Raw genomic sequence first — 23,132 nt, 5'->3', positions numbered from 1 at the left:
TTCTGCTTCCATAAAATGATCCACAGTAATTTTCAGACACCACTGTAGCAGCAGAATATTTTAATGCAAAACAGCTTGCAGCTTGGACTTCAGAAGTACAGGGCTGGATTCACACACTGCAGGAATTTCTGTTCAGACCGACCTATTTTTAGTTTGATGGAGTCCGAGACAGTTTTTTTTTCCCTTATCCACTTTCCAAGTGGCCTGGCCACATCTGAAGGTGAGTCCTTAGGCCATGTAAAATTTTCCCACAGAGGTCACGGAGAAACGAAACCAGATGTCCTCTGCCAGAAAGAAGAGCAGAGCAAGGAAGAGAACTCAAGAAGTCTGGCTTGCAGTCCTTAATTTTGTACCTTAGGGGTAGGAGCAAACCTAGTGGCATCACTTCTGTGCATGAGCAGTTTTGTAGGGTGAGGAAATGCTCAGGTTATTGAAAGTCTGAGCACATTCATTACCATCTCCTGCATTAGTTAATATCAGCCTAAAAGACTATCAGCAGCTTTTGGGTACCCCCCTGCACAGATTCTCTCAGCTGGGAACTACTCAGTCTAACTCAATTTCATACTCAACATGTCCTCCCTAAGCACAAGTGAGGTACCAGGAAAGCTGTGTATAACCACTGAGTTGCCTTCAGCATGCTGAAAATTAAGGCATCATGCCAGATGGGGTGGGACTCATTTTCTGCCTGATTCAAGCAAATGTGCCAAATAAACTTAAAATGAAAAATGTGATGGGGGTGGGGGGAAAAAAATCACATCACTGCATAACCCATAGTTCTGGGCAGCCCTTCAAAGTAAACCCTCTCCCAGGTAAACCAAATACTTGCTGCAGAAAGGGCTTTGTTTCTAACAGTTTCTTCCTTTCCTACACATATGCATGTGTATACACACACTGAGAGGATGAGAAATCTGGCATCCTTAATGGAATCTTCTCTAATTACTTAAACTTATTAGAGAAACAAGAAAGATACAATGGGGACAGTTATTTCTGTGCACTAAAGCTTAGTACAGCCTAGCAGTTGTTAGGGCACTTACAGTTATTTATTTCTAATATTAGCAATACAACTTGTCTCCTCTTCAAGGCTCTTCACTTATACCTTTGGCAATTTCAGCAACAAAGTTCAGGGAAGCAAGTTGCACAGATGGGCATTAAAAACAAAATTGATTCATTGCTCTAGAGCATACAAAAAGCTTCACTTTGAAACACCACGAATCTGAACAGATAATTTAGCTAAAATATTTATAGAGTTTTCTGAGTACACAGCAGTCTTGCTTCCCCCCACTGGTAGTTCAGGCACAATTATTTCAGCTGGAATAGAGACATGGCTGTCAGCTGTCTGTCAAAGGAAATTCTGACTAAAACAAACATTGGATTAGGACAGACAAGATCAGTTACTCAAATCAACCTACTTACAAACAGCCTACAGTCACCCAAAAATTGATTACCCACTGGGTCACACACATTGATGTTTTTTCCTAACAGCAGCTCAGAAAAGTCCAGTGCTCTTACCCCTGTTTGTTTAGTACAGCCCTCACTGGTTTTGTTACTGTAAATCACGGTGGTGTTCTTATTTATGAAGTTATCTATATTCTCACTGCATGTGTGGATTACTGGACAGGCTTCCAGTTGCTGATCTGCTGACCTTGCTTGTTTAACCTGCTGTATCTGCTGCTGCATACAGCCAGCCATAATCTAACCAAAGAACCCAAATGCCTTTCTCCAAGAACTCTGCAATTCTCATTTCACACTACCATGCACAGCTAATATCTACATCATTTTCCCTCCTAAGTGCAGAATCCTAAGACCTTTCCTTTGGACAGCATAGTCATTTATGCCAGTTAAATCAAGGTTAAGACTTGCATCCTCCATAATGATACTCCAAGGCTCTGTAATCAGATAAAGAGCAGCTTTCTCCACCACCAGTCAGGACATGACAGAACCACTTTCCAAAGAAATGATACTGCAGTCTGGGCAATGAGGTGTTGATCACTTCCATTCTCTGCTCTGACCATTTTGTTCCTGCAAATTGACTGTTCCTGTGCCAGATAGTGCTCTTTTGAGAAGCATCTTCTGTCCCTCATTTTTTATCATTAAATACTTCGACTTGTGCTTTTGCAGTAAAACCCTTTCTCTCAAATAATGCTGTTGAGTTTTGATAATGCCTATTGAAATTCAACATGGATTGAATTTCTCACCTGCTACTGTTTTTGCAAAGTCAGTGTTTCTCAATATTTAGATGGACTGATGTGATAAAATGTTTGTAGTTAGAGGGGGAAAAAAAATTTCATTAACAGCATTTAGCAGTCCAGCTGTTGATGTCATTAGAATAGAGTTAGCGAATAACTCAAGGAAATACACTTCTGGTAACAGTAACTTCAAGCAGTATTCTGATTAGGTTAAAGCATTTCTAGTCAGGATATTTGAAATATTTAATTAAGCATCTGAAAAGGTAGCTTATATATTACAGAACTGACTGTCAAAACAGTGCAAATCAGCACAAGTATTTACACTACAACAGAGCAGAACAGGAATAAGCCAGAGCTTGCAGTTAGCACTAAGCGATTCTTAGCCTAATCTAACACTCCTTAAAGCTTATTCAAGCTGTCCTGTTCAAACATAGCAATTAATGATCACAAAAGCAAAGATAAGAAGAACCTAGCAAGCACCCCTGTGGCACCACAAGGTATGGGAGGGACAGGTTAGACTACACTGTAGTAGGAACCACACAGTAGCCTCTGCTAACCACAGACTAGATCAGAGTTTCATCTAAACCTGGGTTTCCAAAAGTGCTCAGGAGAGCTGGAAAATACCTCAAAATCTTTCTGCAAGTTTTGCACTATTTTTTTCAAACCACTGATTTACCAACAACATTCAGAAGAAGAATGCCAGTGTCACACACTACTCAGTCTGGACACAAGGCCTCATCTACATTTTGCAGTTTTATTCCTAACATTTTATCACACAACTAGAGCTCTCAGCTTAAGCTTCAGTCACTGCTGCATCCCTATTTTCAGCTTGTTCCATTTAGATTCATCCTGAATGCATTCTTCTACACTCTCCTCACCACCTCTTTTGTTTTGCAAACAAGCATGTTTTGTTTTCTCCTATGCTAGCCTTCACATGTGGGGACTGTCTCAAACACATGCAGTACTCACTCAGCTTCTGTGTAATTCTGCAGAATGTAGAAACAAAGCTTGACAGTGACAAAACAGCTAGAGTGCCAAGACAAATGCCCTTCATGCTGAGCTCTACATATTCTCAGTTCCTCACAACCATCTGTCTGTATCTGACAAGGCAAATGAGTGTGAGTACCTGAGGCAACAATCGCCTTCATCTTTGGCTGTATAATGTCAAATGTAAGGAGGTACCATCCATGACAGTAGCTCCAAGTATGACAGTTGCAAATGTAGAGAGGGGCCTTTTTCATCACAGTATCCATTTCAGCCATTGAAGGTCCTCTCAGGACTTGCTCTTAAGACTTTTTTTCCAGGTATGCTTCTTTTCTTCCCAGCACTGGAGATTAGGACCTCAGGTGACAAACTTTCCCACATCAGCACCATCCTGCAGTGATCAAGAAGGCAGAGCTCTTCATGAACTTCACAAATTCTAAACCCACTGTGCACTTGGAAGCCATGGACCAGCCCAGTCCTGCCAAATGAACAGAACACCTTCTGAGCACTCAAGCACCTTCTTCAAAATCAAGGTAAGCTCAGTGAATTGATATTAGATCTCTGTACAAGTACCTTATCTAGTGAGCAGTTTACCGGGATGCCTAGAAGTTCTTAGTGAGGGTTAACACATCTGTTGCAACACAGGAGACAAGAATTGCAACTTTATTTTCATTTCCTAATACAAATTACAGTCTGTTCCAGACACAAGATCAAATAGTTAATGTAACAGCAAAACTCAAGGATAACTTGGCAAAAGGCATAAAAAGCAAATTGAGATGTTATCATCAGCTACATTGTTGGGGAAAGCAATTGGTACATCATTCGACTATACAAGGTAGTTAGCTGCATGAGCTTTGCATTAGAGTGAAATATAAGCAAGCTGAGTAAAAAAAGTACCAAACAAAGTAACATCCATCACTCCAGAGGTACAAGTGCAGAACAGTGAGTAGTTGTTTGGAAATCACCCAGAAGTTCTTCAAACCCATGCCTGGATGGCAGCTAATCCATGGTAAACCATCAATTAACACTAACAAAAGAAAAACCAATTAGGTAAATGATGACCTAATAGATAGCTAGCCAACACACAACCAAAAGCTAGGAATACTTCAGAAAGCTCAACACACTGATAGATACAAATAGTAAATTAATTGCCAAAAATACTCCATTCTGTTGAAGTAGCTAAGCAAAACAAAATTAAGCATAAAGTTCATTACTGGTAGGCATTAGTGTCATATTCCTGCCATATATATCCTACCCACCTGAATCCACCAAGTTCCAGTGATACACACATGCTGGTTTAAGTACCACTACCTCCTAGTTTACTATTTATCTGGTCTTTGTTATATATGAATCTGTGATGCTTTTTCTGACTCAAAAGTAGAACAACCTAGAAGTATTAGTTTTTTTATTCTAGTGTTATTTCCAATCATGAATTAAAACTTACCAGGAACAAGCTAGGAGCTAATAAGCTTAGAAGAAAGCATCACATACATGTCTACTTGAAAATCACTTCCCAAGTAACTAAGAATGGACCTCCAGAGATATAGTTCATTACAAGTTATTTAAGCTGTTAATACATTCCCACAGCACATTCTCTTTACTCATTGGAAATGGTATTTAGCTACTCTACAGGCTCAAACAGGCACAGCCACTTCAAGCTGACAGCAGAGAAACACTGATTCTAGACAGTATTTACCTGCAAAAGCTACAAGACAGACCTAACATGCCAGAATCAGTCATTTGCAGCAGGTCCCTAAACTAGAAGCCAAAGCACTGGTCTGGAAAACAATTCAAATAACTTTCTGCTATACTTTCTGGTAGCAACGCTTCATCAGATCAGCTCAGCCAGGATGTCAAGCCTTCCCATGCTGACAACCACTCCATCTGAAAATGCAGCAACTCTTGCAGCCCAGGTCTCACAAAAAGCAAATCAGAAAACATTATACTGCATTTTCATAACTTCGGTGCAAGAAGAGTGTTTTTTCCCCCCCAACAAACATGTGATAAAGAAAACATTATCTTTATAACTGCATAAACCCCTTCCGTAATCTGAGAGGCAGATACTTTTCCCCCAAAATATAAGAATTTATGCCCATAAACATACAACATGAGAAACCACAGGCAACTAAACACTAAGCCCCAAAGATACTGATTACTAAAAAAATAGAAAAAAACAAAAAAAAAAAACACAAATGCAAACCACTAGCTAGAAATCCCCCACAATCTATTACAAAAGTTAAAGGCTCAAAAAGAAAATCCATATAGAGGTTACCAAAACATAGCTCTTATAGGTACTTGTAAAAGTTATCCATAACAGTTAACAGTCAAGTAAAAAAAGCAGATAGTAGACACTACTAAAGCCTTTTTTTTCCTTTATATACTGAAATATTTTAGTTATATTAAACAATTCAGCAGAGCCTTTATCCAAGGATACTTATAACTGAAAAGGTCTTCAAGAGGTTCAAGAAAACAAGCCATAAACAAATGCAACCAGGAAATTGTACTTACAGCAAACAAACAAAGTTCAACTGACTAATGTAGACCTAAAACACCATTGCTTTTTTAAAAAATAAAAACTACTCCTCTGTTAACAACTTTATATACTGGCTTTACCACAACACAGCTACAGCTCTAGCCATCTAAAGCCACATATATAACCAACACTACCAACTCACTCACCACTCCCTTAGCAAGGGCCCTTTATATAAACATACCCCCAGCACAGCACTGTGGAGGCTGGTCCTATAAATTTGGCAATGGCAAGCAGCTGCTGGTTGTATATACTAAGGAGCCTGAAACAAGAAGCTGCTTCTATCTGGTAAGTGTGCTAGTTTGGGGCTTTTTCTCTTTTTTCTTTTTTTTTTAAAGTACCTAAACTAATAGCTTAAAGCAATTGTAAAATATGAGATGCAGACAAATTACATGCATTGAAAAGCTGCTTTTATAGAAGTGCATGATATAAATTAATTGTTTCCTTTAAGGCAACAGGAAAGGCTTTAACAGCTCTGTGAACCTACCCAATAACAATAGCTTATAGATATTAGGAGAAAAAGAAATGTAGTAGCACTGGAATTACAATGTGAACATCATTGACTGCAGCACATTATGACTCTCAGAAGTGTTACTTGTCCTTAAAGAACCTATATGAGAATAGGGGAGCAAAAGTAAAATAGACATGTAGGGGGACTTTGTTCTTCCTGCCTGGATATATAGAGAGTATAGAATCCCATGAGCAATAAGGCTAGTAGGGAATCAGAAGCAGCATTCCTTGTGTAAGAATGGACTTAAACAACTATCTGTGTTGATACTTGAATACAAAAGAAGTACATAAGTCAGGTGCTCAGGAGCTTGGGCTGTAGCCTAGTAGGTGCTTGTTACAGCTTGAGAGTTGAGCTTTTCTTTGTCAAGTGCCTTGTTCTTGACATCAATGCTGATCTAGAGTCTTACCCTATCTAGACCACTGTTAAGTCCTCAGTAACACTGGAATGAAGTGTGTGGCTTAACAGTAACAGTAGTGAGCAGTAACCACTTCATGGAAGGCTTCTGAAGCAAAAAGATGACAGCTTTTGTGTTCCATAGCATGCCTTAACATAGTGATCTCACAGCCACTTTTATATCCTGAAAGTGGAAAAATGCTGTTCTACAGTAAATGTAACTCTGAATAGAAATTAGAGATGCATCAGAAGCAAAGACTCCATAGCAAAGGCTTATCCTGGTGCAAAAATAACTATAGGTCTTAAAAGTTAGTAAACAGAAAAATACTAAATATGGAAGTTTCTGTAGTAGAACAACAGAAATGGCAGGTAAGATGTTTTATAGTTATTGACAATGAAAGTATTATATTTTTCCAGAAAAAAAAAACCACACAAATATTGGTCAGAAAATAACATAAACCCCTGATATTGTTCAAGTATGTTTACCAATGCAAAGCAAGTGGAACCACATCTGCAGACTATCAGTGTTGCCCCATTCAGTGAGCTATGTCTACAATTAAACTTCCAGTAAAGCTAATTATCTCTATAAAGCAAATAAACTAGTTAGATAAACAGTTCTGCTACAGTTTTATTAGTCAGCTTCCTTTGTAGATAATGTAAGATCCAAAAATACGTAGTTTAAGATGCAAAATTGCATGTGAGTATATCCTCTGAGCATCTCTTCTCTTGTATCTTAAATGTAATACTTAAGATTTGGATTCACTTAAGTACGCGATGATAAGGCAACTAGGAAATGGCAAATTATAAACTTCTTCAAATTATAAACTAGTTCACGTTCCAAAAAGGGAAGGCTACATCTGAACAAAAACAATTATTTTAGTCCTTGAAATCATCAGTGATGTAAATGTAAATCTTACAAGACAGATCTGATAGAAATATCAGGATCTGGTAACTAATTTTTTTAAATGAAAGCAAGACTTGCCTGTATGAATTTTTTTTTTTTCAGGGAGCTCAAGAAGTTTTGTTTACCTTATTATCAATTTTAGATATCCCATGACACAATGCCTAAAAAAATCACTTCCTAACTGTATATATACAGTATAATGCTTACTAACAGATTATCTTCTGCTTTTCTACTGTGCTCTGTTAAAAGTCTGTGTCCTTTGTACATTAATAAATGTATCTCCATAAACCTTTGAGGGGTGTTCGATTCCTATGAAAACAGCGAGGCCAAATGCTGTGCTGGTACAGTGAGATCTGCTGTTACTGTGCAGCTTGAACTCTTAACACTTGTCAGCATTTGATCCTTAGAGCTCCTGTCATTCATCTCAATTACAACAATGAATTATTAGCACCCCTGAAAATCAGCCACATGCTGTTTTCAAGTACTTAGGAAATGAAAACTATAAGGACCACCTGTGAAATTTTTGGGTCGAGTGATTTTCTTCTATCATGCAAACTCAATGTTATGAGTTGAAATAAATGTAGTCCTTACAGACACTTTTCTCATGCTGGATAATACTCTTAAAATGTGCATGCCTGACCTACTTTGGCAGGGGGAGGAAACTGTGATCCAAAGTTTGTTCACCACAGACTTTAATTTCGCATAAGCTTCTGGCCTTTAGGAAAAAGTAAACCAAATCATTGAGACCAGTGCCATGATCCATATACCCTCCCATAAGTAGGCATTTTACCTTCTGAGTAGTACTTTTTAACAACTTCGTTTCTTACTGTGCCTATGCAAGATAGCTTCAAAATGTGGCAAGTTCTATATTACTGCAGATTATCAGCAAGCAGGGGTTTTTAGATTTGTGATGGAGAGATCTTGGCCTACCAGTTTATGTAGGTCAGCTCCTAGGGGGCTGGAAGCACAATCTGCCAGAGTGTTGACAGTGGAGGAATGGTGATAGGCTAAACTTTTGGTATCAGTTACAAGCTGAGAGAGTGTGAAATAATGGTTATAGAAACCTGTGTTGCCTTAGCCTTTTATCCTAGGTCTTGAGTCCTATGGGACTATGAGGGGAAAACATCCCCCAAAACAGTCAAATATAAAAGCCACATTTCTTGCAGATTACAAGCAGTATAGGGAAAACAGAAGTAATTTAAAGAGTGGCTTACATCTTTTTATGAAAAGACTGCTTTGTGACTGGTTCAGCTAGCAAAAAAGAAATAACATATAAGCCATTATACCACTTCTGTATGTTGAAATTGCCTTCTCTGCTCTACAAGTTAACAGTCTAGGGAGATAACCAGCTGAACTCTAATATAGCAACGTAAGTTTCCTTGCTCACTTAGAACATTCCTCTGTGCATTGTTTTTTATAACTTTACTAGAATTTGAGAGAATACTGACAGATGAGGCTGCTTGCAAGTGAAGGCAGAGCACAAACCCTAGTCTCAGCAATGCAGCACGTGATGTTGTACATGAGCTGATTCAACTGTGCTGATGGGGACACTATTTTTTGTTGTCTTCCCAACTAATTCTGGTACATCTGACTTCATGGGGAGGCAGCTGTAGAGCTAAGCCAGCTTGACTATGCTGGTTTAGTGCTAGGTAGGTTATGGTAGGACTTGATGATCCTGAGGGTCTCTTCCCACCAGAATGATTCTATGACCTCCCTCCTCAGAAAGCAGCAGTACTTCAGCTCTGTGAGCTTTAAATGTGGACAGAAGCAAACTAGATGCTACTGCATGTCACCTCCTTTGGCTTTTTACAGCACCAAAACACCCCGAGCCTGAGGCAGCTCCTGATGAGGGCTGTGCTCTGGGACCTGCAGCTGGGTGACGCCCGCCTCTGTGCAAAGGGGAGCCCGCGGTGCCTCCCGGGAGAGCTGCCGGCGGGAGTGTGGTCACTGCAGCCCCCGGCGAGCTGCCCTAGCAGCCTCCAGAGCCCTCACGCGGCTCCAGGGGCCGGGCCCTTCTGAGGGGACGGCGGCGGCGCCGGCTCGGAGCGAAACGTGCAGCTGAGGCGGCGGCAGCGCGGCCCCTGGCGGCTGAGAGGCGGCACTGACCGGGCAGGGTCCGGGCGGTGCGGCCGTCCGCCACCTGTGCCAGTACTCAAAATGGCGCCCACAGGCACCAGCACGACGCCTCCGCCCTCGCTCAATATGGCTGCCTCCCGCAGTCACGCGGCGGGGATTAAAAATGAAATGGCTGCCGTTTCACACGGTGCTGAAGCCGGGGGCTCACACGGGATAGCGGACTTATCGCCGCTCCCCTTCTCTGTAGCTGCTCTGTGTCCGGACACCGCCGGGCTATGAGCATTCAGCAGACTCACCGGTGTGGCGGGAGGGGCTGCGAGACCATAGAGTGCGGGACGGTGCTCCAGAGCGGCAGAGCTACCGCGTCGGCGACAGCGCCCTCTGGTGGGCAGAGGCAGCCACTGCGGGCGGCGGGGTTCGGTGCGTTCCCCGGAGGCTTCTCTCCCTCCATAAAACCGAAGTTTGGGCTTCAAGTGAGAAGGGGCTCCCGCCTGGCGCGGTCAGATGGGATCCCTGGGGGATCCACCAGTTCCACTGCTCCATCTGCCCGTGGCTGAGGGGTGCCTATCCCATCAGCTTTACCTTACACCCCTAAAGCCCACAGCTTTTGGGTCTCCAGGAGCTCTGCTCCAGCCTCCCTCCTTCCAGTAACACCTCAGTCTCTTTATTCATGCTCAGTTTTCCCCTCGCCACTGCCTAAGCTGTTTCTTGGCTTCAGTGGTCCCTCACTGCTCCACAGTGCACACTTCTTCATCTCCTCATGACCTGCAAACCTGTCCCCAACACAACAATCATCTTTAATCTGGGAAAATGGGCTCTCTGCATTCCAGGGGCTCTCCTGGGGCACAATACCACCGGGAAGACCCCTGCCCACAGGTTTGTTCTGCTTGGTGACATCACGGTTGGTCTGTGCCAGAACCAGCAGAGCAGATGCAGGAGCTGAACCTTGCTGCTGGCTGCTCACAGCTGACAAAATTTGGGGTGCAGGGCTGCTTGCTCATCCTAGGGGCATTCCTGGCTATTGCAATGCTTTCAGCTTACTCTTTTGGGTGCAGAGCAATGGGTGTTATTACACAACTCCTGCAGTACTCCAGACCCTTCACTGATAAGGTCTCACAGATGTACTTGATCAGCATGTTTCTTGGAGCTGTTCAATGTTTAGTGCCAAGACTGTTAATAACTATGTGGAATAGGACCAGCTGTGAGGGTGAGTGCTGAGGTTTCTGCCTAGCCTGGCATTTGCTGCATCACTGTAGGATGCCGTCACCTCCCTGTAAACCAGCTTTCTTTTGCTCTTTTGCAAGTGGCAGGAGATCACAGAGATCCCCTGAGATCCCAGGCAATGACGTAGCAAGTCACTGACACAGAAAGGTCTGAGTGTCCATCCTGCAGCCTGGCTCTCATCCTGCAGGCTGTGCCTCTGTGGAGACCTAGAACTGAGGGTGGGGGACACAGCTGTGCCATGCCAAGGGATGGAGCCAAGGAGACAGAGGGTGTCACCCCATCCATCTGCAGGTGGCATCAGGCCCCTGTTTCGGAGCGTCCTTTCATCTGCTGTTTTAGTAAAGTTCAGGTGCGTTGCTGCTGAAACATTTCTCTTGGCACGAGACAAGAAACCACTTTTACCTCTGTGTTTTCACATTCAAAGCATGTCCTACTAAGCATCAACTGTGCCAGCTGTGGTGGCCTGGGATGTGCCTGTCCCAGGCTTCCTCTGCAAGGAAGGGAAAAGTCTCTTTTTTGACAGAGGCACTCCCAAAGGCCCAGCGATGCACGCTGCTCTGCCTCCATCTGCCTGCCCCGCTCCCGGAGCTCTCCCCAGAGCCTTAATCTGTCTGGAGCGTGGGCTGCCTGCAAACTCCTCTGTGCTGCGGTGCGCAACGCCCCCCTGGGCCCCTTCTCCGTTTTCCCAGCGGCCACGAAGCGGAGACTGCGCTAGGGTCAGCGGGGCACAAAGCCACTGCTGGGGGGACGCGCCTTGACCCGGAGCTGCTGTGCCTGCTGTGGGCAGCCCGTCCCTGCCAGCCTGTGCAGACCTGCAGGCGGCATCGGCAGCGCTGCCGGGCCACAAACACACCCAGGAGGGTGTGAGCAAGCAGAGCAGGGCTCCGCTGCGTAGGGACGCCCAGCCCCAGCACTCACCTGGTCTGCCAGAGTCCCAGCTGCAGGAACCCAGCGTCTGCAGGGAGCAGCAGGTATTTTTGGCCCCTTGGCTCACTGCCTCAGGTGGCAGCCTGTGGCATGGGGACACTGAATTGCGCTGCCACAGGAGCTGCGGGAGAGCTGGCAGAGTGGCAAAGGGGGTGATCATCCTGGCCCTGTGTGCAGCTGAGGGGGGGGAAGGGGCTGCCCATGCTTTTCCCACATTCTGTAGAGCAGGAATGGGGAGCCAAGGGCTGACTGCATGCAGGAGATGTGGGGTGTGTGGCTGGGAGTGGGGAGTCTGTGCCAGGCTGTACTGCTTTTGCTGTTTTGTGGTCATTCTTTTCCCCAGGACCTCTGGTCTCCCTCCTGTGAGGTCAGGGGACAGTAGGGCTAGGTGTTAGCTCCTGCTGGCCTGCCTGGTGGCATGCGGGGGTTCTTGCCCTGCCCGTGGCCACCCAGTTGTCCTGTGCCAGCACCCCTGGGGCACAAAGGTCCTTGCGGAGCTGTGAGTGCATGCTGCCACATCAGTGACTGCAGCAATGGGTTTGTCACTCCTTTAAGCACCCTATGACCTCCCCTGACTAGGGCTGGAGGGGCCGAATGATGGCTCCTGATGGACACTCAGCTCGCACTGTGCAGCTCTCCCCTTGGAGCTGGTACTGAAGTCGAGCAGGGTCTGCTGCATGCCCAGCTCTGTTTGGGACCTGTGCCCTGTGCAGGGGTGTTGCACAATAACTCCTGGTGCCACTGCTGCCGTCCCACTCTGAGCTGGGAACAGGGTGGCATTTTTCCTCTAAATCCTCCAAACAGCACTACTGGCACAGATTTGTGGCCAGTCCTGTGTTTCTGCCCTGCCAAGCTCCAGTCCTGGCAGCAACAGCCTCCCAGAGCCACTGAGTCCTGAAGTTTAGCTGGTGCCCAGAGCCACTCCTTCTGTACTTTGTACCTTGCAGGGGTGGCAGGGTTTCCCTGATCAGTTGCTGGCACCAGGGTTCTACCTGTGTGAGCAACAAGGGGAATACAGGGCAAATCCCATGGGATGCTGGCTGAGCCAGCTTCTCTGTGGTGAAAGTGATGCCTCTGTTTTTGGTGACAGCAGGGGTATGAGCATGCAGCCAGAGCCCTGGGCATCGGGGAGGGAAACTGTCTGGTCCCACGACTTCCTGCACTTGTGTTAGGGCTGGCTCCTTCAGTGTGATTGCTGAGCAGATCACGGCTGCTGAGCTGGTCCCTAGAAGATAGGGGGCAGTGGATGTGGGCACTGCTGTGCTGCTTGGCATCTGCTGCACCGTGGCTGGCTGGACCTGCTGATGGCAGCCCCCATACCCTCCTCCCCCCACCAGCAGCTTGCAGAAGCTGGCTGGGCAGGTTAGGAGTCCCACTTTTGGGTTGGTACCTGGCTGTGCATGCCTCAGTGGCCACTGCTCCAGACGGGTCCTGGGGGAGACTCTGTACCTCAGCCTTGGAGGCCAACACACTGGTGGTATTTGGGACCAAGGTGCCATGCTGGGATGCTGTTTTGTCATAGGGAAGGCTGGGCTGACCTTGGCCATAGCCATGGCACAGCAGAGCTTCTCTGGTGACTGGCATGGGCTAGCTCTGCTCCCCCTCTCCAGGCTGGGGTGGGACATTGCCCTGCTAGGCACACCCTGGCCCCCAGCATTAGAGAGGATGTGGCTGGGAGGATGTGGCCAGCTGGCTCCCATGCCTGGCTCAGCAGTTGCAGTGAAATGAAAGACTGGCTTATTCTGTGAGGTGATAAGTGCTGTGTGGGGTGCCTGGCCTATTGGAGAGGCTGGGTTGAGGAAGGAGAGCAGCTCTGCAGCAGGGTAAGTGGTAATAAACATGAGGTTAGCTGGGGTGGATAAATGGAGACCTTTTCAGGGCTCCCTGCTTCCTCCAGCTGAGCACCAGGAATCTGGGGACTCCTGCAAAGTGTCCTGGACTTCTCCCCTTCTCAGTGCATGGCAAACACAGTAGGAGACCCGCACTTGGCCTCATCTGTGACTGTAGCAATGGGTTTTCCCCCATAACTGCCACTCACCTCTCCCAGTATAGTGCTTGGACCAACAATCATCCAGTGCCTGTTCCACTGCAGCTTCTCCAGCCCCCCTGGGGAGCCCTTGCTGCTTGAGCTGAGCTGGAGAGCTGCCAGGATGATGTTGCCTCAGCGAGGACCTGGGCTTAGAGAGGACACAGCCTTCCTGGCTGTCACACACACCCCCAGCTGTGCAGCGGGGGCCCAAGCTGGCTGGTGGGGCTGCTGGAGATGCCCCTGGCTCCCGGGTGAAGCACTGAACCCTGGGCTGGGGAGCAGGTCCTGCTCCCTGCCAGCTCCAGGCTTGCTTTGGCCGGTTGAGTGAAGGGTCCCAGGGCAGCTGGCTGAACAGTTTGGACTGCACCCTGTGCTCCCACTTTCCCTGGCACCACACCTTGCCTGGGGACACAGCCAGCAGCCCTGCTATGTCCTAGGTGCTGGGGCAGCTGGTTGCCAGGGTACCTGGACCCAGGATGCTGCAGGGCCCCATCTCCATGAAGCAGTGTGTTTTGGGAGGTGTGTATTAACACACTGTGTGTTGCCTGCAGGACACCTGACTCGTGACCTCAGACAGCCCAGTGCTATGGCAGACCCTGCTGGCTGCTGCCGCCCCTGTGCCACCTGCCTGCTCTGCCTCTACAGCTGCCAGTGGATTACTGCCAAGAAGGAGAAGAGGAAGGGCCTGAGAACCACCAAGGTGACACCACGAGTGATGCTAAGATGCGGCTTCCAGGCCCCTGTGTGGGAAGCTCAGAGTGGTGGTGGGGTGAGGAAGGGCTCTGGCTGAGGGGCTCAGCCCAGACATTTGGCTGCTGACTCCCTGCTCCCCAGGGCTGAGCCCCAGGAGAGCTGGGGGTGCTACCTGGCACCCTCTCTGTCTTGGGACTGTCCTAGCCTGCAGCAGTGAGAGGGTGAGTTGTCTGTTTGCACTGGTTGAAAAGAAGGGTAGAGCAGCACACCAGCAGCAGTGAGGCTGAGCCATGGCCATCCCGGCCGGGCGTGTGTCTGCGGCAGGGCTCACACGTGCCTGCAGCAGTGCTCTGCGCTCCCCGAGGGCTGAGCATGGAGGGCACGTCCTGGGGCGCTGAATGCCAGGCAAGGCACGTGGGATGCACGGCTCCTGGGCTGGGTGCGGCCCCCGGTGATAGGGTGCTGGAAGGGGGTGTCCCTGGCAATTTGTAACCTGGGAGGGGTGAGGCCCTGGGATTCTTTGTGGTCTTCAACTCCCATGGGAGTGGCTGTGCTGCCACGGCTTGTCCCGTCTTGCCTGGAATGTAATGTGTGAGCTGGTCTGGGCTGCTGGGTGTCCCGCTCAGCACCTGTGGCACCTCTCACCTCCCCACGGGGCTGGGAGCTGGAGACCCTGAAGCTGGACCTGGCTTCGGCTGGGCATGCAGGAGCAGTCTGAGGCACACTCATCTCTGCCCAGACCACAGATCACCCAGCTAGAAGGGAACAGGACCTGATTCCCTGTCCCTTCCCACATCCAAAGTCCCAGCCTGTTCCCAGGGGCTGCTGCATGGAAAAGAAGGGGCAGTCCTGATGCAGGGGCTGCCCTCCCCAGTCTGTCATAGGCAACTTTTTAGTTGTTTGTATTAACAGGAGATGCTGGTCTGTTTTCCTGTAACATGGGTCCAGCCAAAAGAGCTCTCCTGGGGAGGTCTGTTCCACCTCCACAGGGCAGCTCAGTGCCTGGACCTGTGGGGACACTGCCTGCTGTTGTGATACCCTGTGCACCCTGCTGCAGGCTGGCTGCTCCCCAGGGGTCTCAGCAACCCAGCCAGGGGGTAGGTGCCCTGCAGATGTGTGCATAGGTTTGATCTCTGGCTTTCAGTGCGACTGCAGCTGGTTCCTCTTCCTCTTCTTCGTCTTCCTCTTCACACTCGTGTGGCTCTACTTCGCCATCATCATCCTTAATGATTTCCACAACTTCAATGAGTGAGTAGGATCCCATGTCCAGCCTTGCTCCCCATTTGCCTCTTCCCCTCTGACCATACCCTTTGCTGGCAGGTTCATCTTCAAGCAAAGGAAGCTGTGGCTGGACTGGTCCCTGGTCCTGCTCATAGCTACAGCCATACTGATCACCTATTCGGCTGTGTTGCTGGTGAGCCCTGCTGATCCCACCTGGGCTGGTGTGGGTATGGAGCTGTGCTGAGCATAGGCTGGCTGCCCTGTGCTGTGCAGAGCCAGGTGGAGCCCACAGCATCCAGCCTGCTGTGCCAGCCTGAGCATGGCCAGAGACCCTCCCTGTGTCAGGGGGGCTGTGCCCTTAGAGGGCTGAGCTGTGAGGTACAGCCCAGCTCTGACATCTCCTTGTTGTTCTCACAGGTCCTTGCTTTGTGCTTGCAGCTCTGTGGCCAGCCCTTGAAGCTACACTGGCTGCATAAGGTGAGAGACTGGGAGTGCAGGGTGATGGTGCCTGCCTTGCCTGCCCTTGCACCTTGGGAAGCTGTGACCAGCCCACTGGGGCTGTGTACAGCTGCTGTGACCCCCCCGAGTGGCTGTGTGTCCCTGCTGAGCAAGGCTGTGGCTGTTAGTCCCCCAGCCATACATCTCTGGGATGGTAATATTCCCTTGCTCAAGACATGGGGTACAGAGCTCAGCTGCAAACCCAAATGGAGCAAGTGGAGTCTCAGGACTTCCAGGGGCTCAGGAAGCTTGGATGAGGAGGACACTGCCTGCCCTGCTAGGCCATAGCCCAGCTGGACTGCAGGATGCTGTATGCTCCCCTAAGTGCCCTGTGCCCTGCTCCACAGACCCTGCTGATCTTAACTGCCCTGGTGGTGGCTGCAGCCTTCACAGGGCTGGGAATAAAGTGGGCGGAAGAGTGGAAAAGTGCACACATCTCGCTGCAGGTGAGTCACCTCGATACCAGAGACGCCCCCGCTGTACCCAGTACCTGGCCTGTGGGGATAAGCTGAAGGGTGGTGACTGGAGCCCCCAGCATGGCCATGTGCCATCACGGTTAACTCCCTGCCCTTGACTTCTGCTGCCTGGCCAGGCAAGGTGCTTCTCCTGCTCTTGCAACCTGAAGCACCTGCAGTCAGGATGATGAATGGTGGCTGGGCCAGAGTGGAGAGTCTGTTCAGTCCCCCAGGGGTCTGTCCTTCCCTCCCTGGCTATGTGGTTCTTGCAGCGCTGCTGGCTGCAGTAGCATTGGAGCATGTGGATTTTGAGGACAGAGGCTGGGCTGAGGTATGCTGACATGCTGCCTTTGCCTCCCAAGGCAACAGGTCCCTTCCTGCACATTGGAATCGTGTGGGGAATGACGCTCCTTGCCTGGCCCCTGGCCAGCTTCATCTACCGCACCCGCAACAGAGGTAATCCCCCTCCAAGGTCTCCACCTCTCCCCTCAGCTTGTGCCCTGCTTTCTCCCACCCAAAGTCATGTACAGAGGGCATCAGCACAGTGGGAACAGGTCTCCAGCACTCAGACTGGCAATATTGCCTGCTCTTAGTTGCTGCTTCTCATGCTCATCCTTCGGTGCAACTTCAGCCCTCACTGCTTTGCAGCTGAAGGAGGGCTATGGATGGCAGACTGAGTCTTGTGGAAGTTCTAGGGTAGGGTGCAAGGACATGTAGTGGACCAAGAATAAATCTGCAGTGTTCCTGAGGTTGGGGATGCAGTGCCTGATCTAGGGCAACCATAAGTTAATGCTAGCTGAAGCAGCCTTGGCTTATTCTTAACAGCCTGCAAAACACTTCCTCTGTACCTCACCCCTCTATCTTCTCTGTCTCTGCCTGCAGGTCTCAAGGTGTTTCTGCTGCTTGTGTACTGTGTGGTGATGATTGGGCTGTATCTGGCTCCCCTGGCAATCACCTCCCCTTGCATCATGGAGGAGAACCAGCTCCCCCCCAAGCCAGCCCTGGTTGGCCACCGAGGAGCCCCCATGGTGAGTGACCAGCACTGGCAGCATCCTGGTGTGGTAGTCAGGGTGGATGGGGCTGTGCCTGGCCATGGGGTACAAAGATTGGAGACCCTTGTTGCTGCAGGGCTGGACGAGCTCTGGCCAGCCCAGTGTAGAGGAATCCCCACAGCAGCCGGGGCAGCACAGGGCTGGAGGATGGGTGAGCAGTGGGTAAGGAGAGTGGGTGCAGCAGCCACAGGGCAGAGCTGCTTGCTGAGTGCTGCTGGACCAGGAGCAGGTGACTCTTAGCCAGAGCCTGCCTAGTCCCTGCTTCCCAGCCAGGCTTTCTGCAATCTGCACCCAGCCCTTTTCCAGCCCCAAGCCCTACCAGGTTCTCCCCAGTCTTTTTGTGGGTTGCCCTAAAGCACAGGCAAGCTGCTGGGTGTAGCCGGGCAGGGTGAGTGCCTGCCTCCTGCCCATGCCCTCTGCGCTGACACTGTTTCTTTTCCAGCTGGCCCCTGAAAACACCCTCATGTCACTGCACAAGGCGGTGGACTGTGATGTGCAAGTCTTTGAGACAGACGTCATGGTGAGGTAAAGGGGCAGCAGGGACTCAAGGTGGGAGGAGGCCAGTGTATGCTGCAATGTCACCTCCTGCATGGGACATTATAGAACACATCTGGAGGACTGATATAACCCCTATTTGGAAGCAGCCCTGTTCAAAGGGCTATGCCATTCCCACCTTCCCAATATGGGACTAGCTCCAGCTTGGTGTCCCAATGATCTGGGAGAGGTACTGAGTTTCTGTCCTCTCCACAAAGGTTGTCTTCCAGGGAATTAGGAGGGAGGAACCACCAGGGGAGGGGCACTGCTTGAAAAACAGATCCAAGCTCTAGTTCATCTCATGCAATCTTGTTCTGGGGACAGCTATTGCAGCGAGCAAGGAACTACTTGGTTCCTAGCTTGGCCTCTAGGTGCTCCGTGCTTTCCAGACACTCACCTCTTTGCATAGAGGACCACAAGTAGGCAGAAAGGTGGTGGTTTCCCTAGCAGGGTGGCTGGGATGGGGCAGGGATAGGAGACAAACAGCTTGCAACACAGCTTCCCTCTCTGCTTCCTTTGCCAGTGCTGATGGGGTCCCATTTCTCATGCATGATGAGGAACTCACCAGAACCACCAATGTGCAGGCTGTGTTCCCTGAGAGGGCTGCCCTGAACAGCACCGCCTTCAACTGGACAGACCTCCAGCAGCTGGATGCTGGCAGCTGGTTCCTGGAGGTCAGGGTGCCTATGGGGTGGCTGATCATGGGTGGGTGCATTTGTGGGTGAAGTGTGAGCCCTGTCCTGGGGAAGGTTCCCTCTGCAGTGCTAGTCTGGGCAGACACCTGGACAAGGGCACAGAAGTGCTTCCATGCCTGCACAAATTCTTTGGGTGTGGTTATGCCCCAAGCTGGGGTTGGTTCTCACTCCTCAGCTGAGTCATGGAGGAGGCTGGTTGGAGGGGAGGTGTCTCATGCATTTGCTTGGAGCTGCACAGCCTGCCTGGGCTTGGAGGCAGCTGTGGCAAGGCTCTTTCCAAAAGGTGACTAACCAACTCTTGAGCAGCTCTAAATGCCCACAGGTGTTGGGGCTGCTTGAACTGTGCTGTTAGTGTGGAGAAGGGTAAAGGTGTGCCCCGTGGAAGTGCAGGGTAAGGATCTCTGGGCCTGTCTGCACTGGAGAGCATGTGGAAAGGCCAGTGTAGGGAACTGAGAGCTGGAGATGGGTACCACTTTGGGAGGTGGAAGCTTCTGGAGGGTCAGCCTATGATGACTAACTTTCTCTTGCCCTTCTAGCGGAGGCCATTTCCCACTGTGCTGAGTCTTTCTGATGGTGATCGCTACCAGGCGACCAAACAGAGGATCCCATCCCTGGAACAGGTGCTAGAGGCAGCCAAGCAGAGCAATATCTCCATCATGTTTGACCTCCGGCCTGAGAACCACAGTGACTACCAGAGTTTTGTCAATGCCACCCTGGAAGTGATATTACAGTCAGGCATCCCACTACAGCAGGTGAGCTCCTGCTGTCCCACCACTGCCAGACCCTGCTGTCACACCCTGCCATGGCGGGAGGTGCCCCTGCCACACCATACACCACATCCCCACGTGTGATCCCTGCTGGGGAACTCTGTCCAGGCCTGGGGTTCTCTAGCTGGGAAAAGTTGCCAATAGTTGGGGCTTAATGTTTACAGCTTTAGATCCCTCCAGATACTTTGGTTTCGCAGCACTGGCCACCCTGGTGTGTAAACTGTGACTCAGTCTAGGGAGGGAACCAACAGCGCTAGCAAGAGCAGAAGAACAATGCTCAAGCTTCTACCTCCCCATGCTTCATCACACCTCTCCCTGCAGCTCTTGGACTCCTGCTGCAACCTCTTGTGCTGCCTTTGCACTTCACCCAACCTCTGCAGCACAGGACATGTGCTGCCCTGGGAGAGTGAAGTAGCACCCAAATCACTTTCCCTTCTTGGCTTTTGGGGAATGCAGAGCAGGAGGGGATACAGCAAAGACTTGTACTGTAATGCTGATCCAAGGTGCATTCTTGCTGCAGAGCTGGGGCCACAGCGATGCTCTACTTGATCCATTCAAGGACCCACAAAGGACATAACTGTTGCACCTTTCTTGGGCTGGAACTGCTTTCTCTTGTCAGTGAGGTCTGTTGTGCTTACTTCTTGGCTAGAGCAAACTCTTAGGAGACTGTCCTGACTGAGATCTTCATGGAGGAGCTGAGTGTGGAGAGGGGTGCAGGAAGCAGCTGTCTGAGCAGGCCATGTGTGCCTGGACCTGCAAGGAAATATCAGAAGAGAGCAAGCTCTCTGGAGCACCTCTCCCTTGCATGTGCTCTCTGGCTCTTGCCTAGGTCCTCTGGCTGCCGGATGGGTTCAGGGAACAGGTCAAACAGCAAGTCCCAGGTGTTCAACAAGTTTACGGCCGGAAGAGACTCCAGAATGAGACAGAGCCACTGCTGCGTGTCAATCTGCCCTACCAGGACATGAGCTCTGAGGAGATCAGGTGAGAGCTCTGTGCCTGGGAGCTGTGGGGCCTGGGCACTGTCCCAGCTCTGTCCCAGAGGGTAGCAGAGGTGAGGGCCAGCTTGTGCATTGCTGGGAAGGGCAGGGTGTGTGTTACAGCCTTGTGGTCAAGCATGCCTTATTAGGCAGGGCCGGTGCAGGGAACGGAGCTGGCTGCAGCCTTCTGCCTTGCCGGCAAATCCGCCCCGGGTCTGGCTCTCCAGACAGTTGTTCCATGTGGCTGTGAACATTGGATCACATCCCAGATATACAGTCGTCTCTGGCTGTACAGCGAATGTGCTGGCACCCTGCTGTCTGCTGCTCTGACCACAGCCATCCCTATGCAGGCAGTACCGCCAGGACAACATCTCTGTCAACTTGTATGTGGTGAACCAGCCCTGGCTCTTCTCTGTGCTGTGGTGCTCTGGGGTAAGCTCTGTCACCACCAACGCCTGCCAGGTGCTGAAGGAGATGAAACACCCCATCTGGCTGCTCGTAAGTGACCTCCCCATCCTTCACCTTGCCCCACAGCCCTGTGCCCTGGACCCTTATGGGTCGCTTTCTGCAGCAGCCCTGGGCAGACAGCTGCCTGGAGGGTGGCTTTGCTCAGTGCTGTGCTTGTATGAGAATGCGTGACCCTGCAGAAGGGACTGCTGGCACAGCAGGCTGTGCTGTGCCGTGCCACCAGCACACCACCCCTGGCTGGTGTTCATGGCTTCTTGTTGCCTTGCAGCCAAGCAGCACGTACCTCATGATCTGGATTGTTGCAGACTGCGCTTCCTTTCTTGCCATCCTTTGGGCCTTCCTCTTGCTGAAGTACGTTTGATCCCTTTCCCTCTGCTGCGGCAGGTCTACTGGGGGAGGCTGTAGTGTACCCCGGGTGGCTGGTACATACCCAAAGACAGTTGTATCTGCTGCCACCCTGCTCTGGACTCAGATGCCAGGGGCCTTTCCTGTCTGGTTGAGACAGCAGTGTGCAAAGGTAACTTTTATTGCCAGGCTGCACTGAAAAATCTGGCCTGGCCCTTCCTCCAGCTTCTGGATGCCTTAGTTCATACTTACTGGCTCACTCTGCACCCCAGGGCTTTGTGCACTGAGGCTGGGGGACTTTGGCCCTGCTCCTTTACCAGAGCTGCAGGCACTGAGAACAGATCCCTATGGGACTGTGTGTCCTGTGGGGCCCCACAGTCTCCAGCTGGGAGCTTGGGGGAGGGAAGGGGGAGGCTGGACTGACATTCTAACATCGATCCTATTCCATCTCCTAGGAAATGCTCCCGGAGAAGACAGACAGTGGGTAAGTGCACACGGATGTGAGCTCCCCTCCCTTGGAGCCAGGTTCTGCCTGTGGGACTTTCCCTGGCAGGCAGTTTTCTCCAGTTGAATGTGCCAGAGCGGTTTGGGATGGCTGGGGGAGGGAAGGGAATCCCAGCCAAGGGAGTTCCTGTCCTGCCCTTAGCAAACAAGCCTGTGGGACAGTGCTGGGGAATCCCTCATTCCCCAAGTTTTCTCAAACCTGCTTTTCAGGCCCCTCTGCCTGTCACTGGAGGATGCTGGCTGCCTACAGTGACTTTTTTTTTTTTTTTTTTCTCTTCTGTCTCCCCAGAGTCTGAGACGGACGTGCTGCTCACAAAGATCAACAGCTTGATGCAAGAGTGACCCCCTCCAGCCTCCATCAGCCATGGGGAAGGGCAGCAGGAACCCTGCACAGCTCAAGTGGGGAGCACTCCTCAGGCCAGCTTTGAGGCTGCTTTCCTCTGTAGACTCCTTCTGAGCTTTCTGTCCCTTGTAGCCTTCTTGGCTCCTGGTGGTGCACAACTGTCCTAAGCTGAAAAGACCTGGAGCTGAGTGTGAAACTGGAGCCTTTGCAGAGGTTTCCTGGGGCTGGCTTGTGGGGTTTGGTGACTAGTGGGGGTTTGAGTAGCTGTTTGGTGCAGGGGAAGGGCAGCCTCTACAGCCAGTGGTGGGAAACCTTGTTTAAAGTGCTGCTGCCGTGGGCCCTGCCTTGCCCCATGGCTTGAGGAATAGAAAGGGGACTGCGAGGGGCGTGGGAACTTCTCACTAGATGGAGCTGAGCTCTTCCCCCACCCATGCTGGACCCAAGTCCTGCTCCTGCAGAGCACATTTGCAGGCCAGGGTGCTGACTCCCTATGCAGCAGTTAGTGTGTGTTGCTCTTGGAGGGGAAGGGAGCAGGGGTGTAGGGGTTCTGGGACTGACAGAACTTAAAAAAGCTGTGGAGGTGGGCAAGGGAGGGGAGCGGTGGGACTCGGGTTGGTCACTTTGCAGCAGGGCCTTGAACTTGGAAACGGTTATTGGGCTCAGTTCTCCTTGTTCTTATGTATTTATGTCAATAAATCAGTGGTACCGGTAGACAGACTCCGAAGGGGCGAGTTGGGTATAACTGCTTTCTCGCCGTTTCCCACTCCCCTGCACGCCCCCACACCTTCACCCGCAGGTCCCGGCTGCCTGGAGCGC

At 50.2% G+C, this 23,132-nt stretch overlaps 1 protein-coding gene across 2 annotated transcripts; it reads left to right on the top strand.

Annotated features, from left to right (window-relative positions):
- The first annotated feature begins 5,864 nt into the window (after positions 1-5,864).
- Positions 5,865-22,919, top strand: GDPD2 (glycerophosphodiester phosphodiesterase domain containing 2). 2 transcript variants are annotated; one of them, XM_065846582.2, is made up of 16 exons: positions 5,865-5,988; positions 14,316-14,464; positions 15,602-15,705; positions 15,778-15,871; positions 16,096-16,155; positions 16,524-16,622; positions 16,994-17,087; positions 17,514-17,659; positions 18,126-18,208; positions 18,741-18,891; positions 19,449-19,664; positions 20,509-20,660; positions 21,007-21,154; positions 21,393-21,475; positions 21,925-21,953; positions 22,263-22,919. In XM_065846582.2, the coding sequence occupies exons 2-16, from the start codon at positions 14,351-14,353 to the stop codon at positions 22,313-22,315; spliced, it is 1,626 nt and encodes a 541-aa protein (XP_065702654.1). In that variant the 5' UTR covers positions 5,865-5,988; positions 14,316-14,350; the 3' UTR covers positions 22,316-22,919. The 2 variants fall into 2 exon arrangements, with proteins under 2 accessions (XP_065702654.1, XP_065702655.1); XM_065846583.2 differs by lacking the exon at positions 5,865-5,988 and adding an exon at positions 11,509-11,779 and having other exon boundaries at positions 22,263-22,918.
- The last annotated feature ends 213 nt before the right edge of the window (positions 22,920-23,132 follow it).

Source organism: Patagioenas fasciata, chromosome 11, assembly GCF_037038585.1.
Source record: "Patagioenas fasciata isolate bPatFas1 chromosome 11, bPatFas1.hap1, whole genome shotgun sequence".
Taxonomy (NCBI): domain Eukaryota; kingdom Metazoa; phylum Chordata; class Aves; order Columbiformes; family Columbidae; genus Patagioenas; species Patagioenas fasciata.
Note: the sequence above shows the minus strand (reverse complement) of the source record. Positions and strands in the feature narration are given on the sequence as shown.

Coding starts and splice junctions, on each gene's coding strand:
- GDPD2 (XM_065846582.2), top strand. CDS start 14,351: ATGGCAGACCCTGCTGGCTGCTGCCGCCCCTGTGCCACCTGCCTGCTC. Junction 15,706..15,777: donor GATTTCCACAACTTCAATGA/GTGAGTAGGATC, acceptor CTTTGCTGGCAG/GTTCATCTTCAAGCAAAGGA. Junction 21,954..22,262: donor CCGGAGAAGACAGACAGTGG/GTAAGTGCACAC, acceptor CTGTCTCCCCAG/AGTCTGAGACGGACGTGCTG.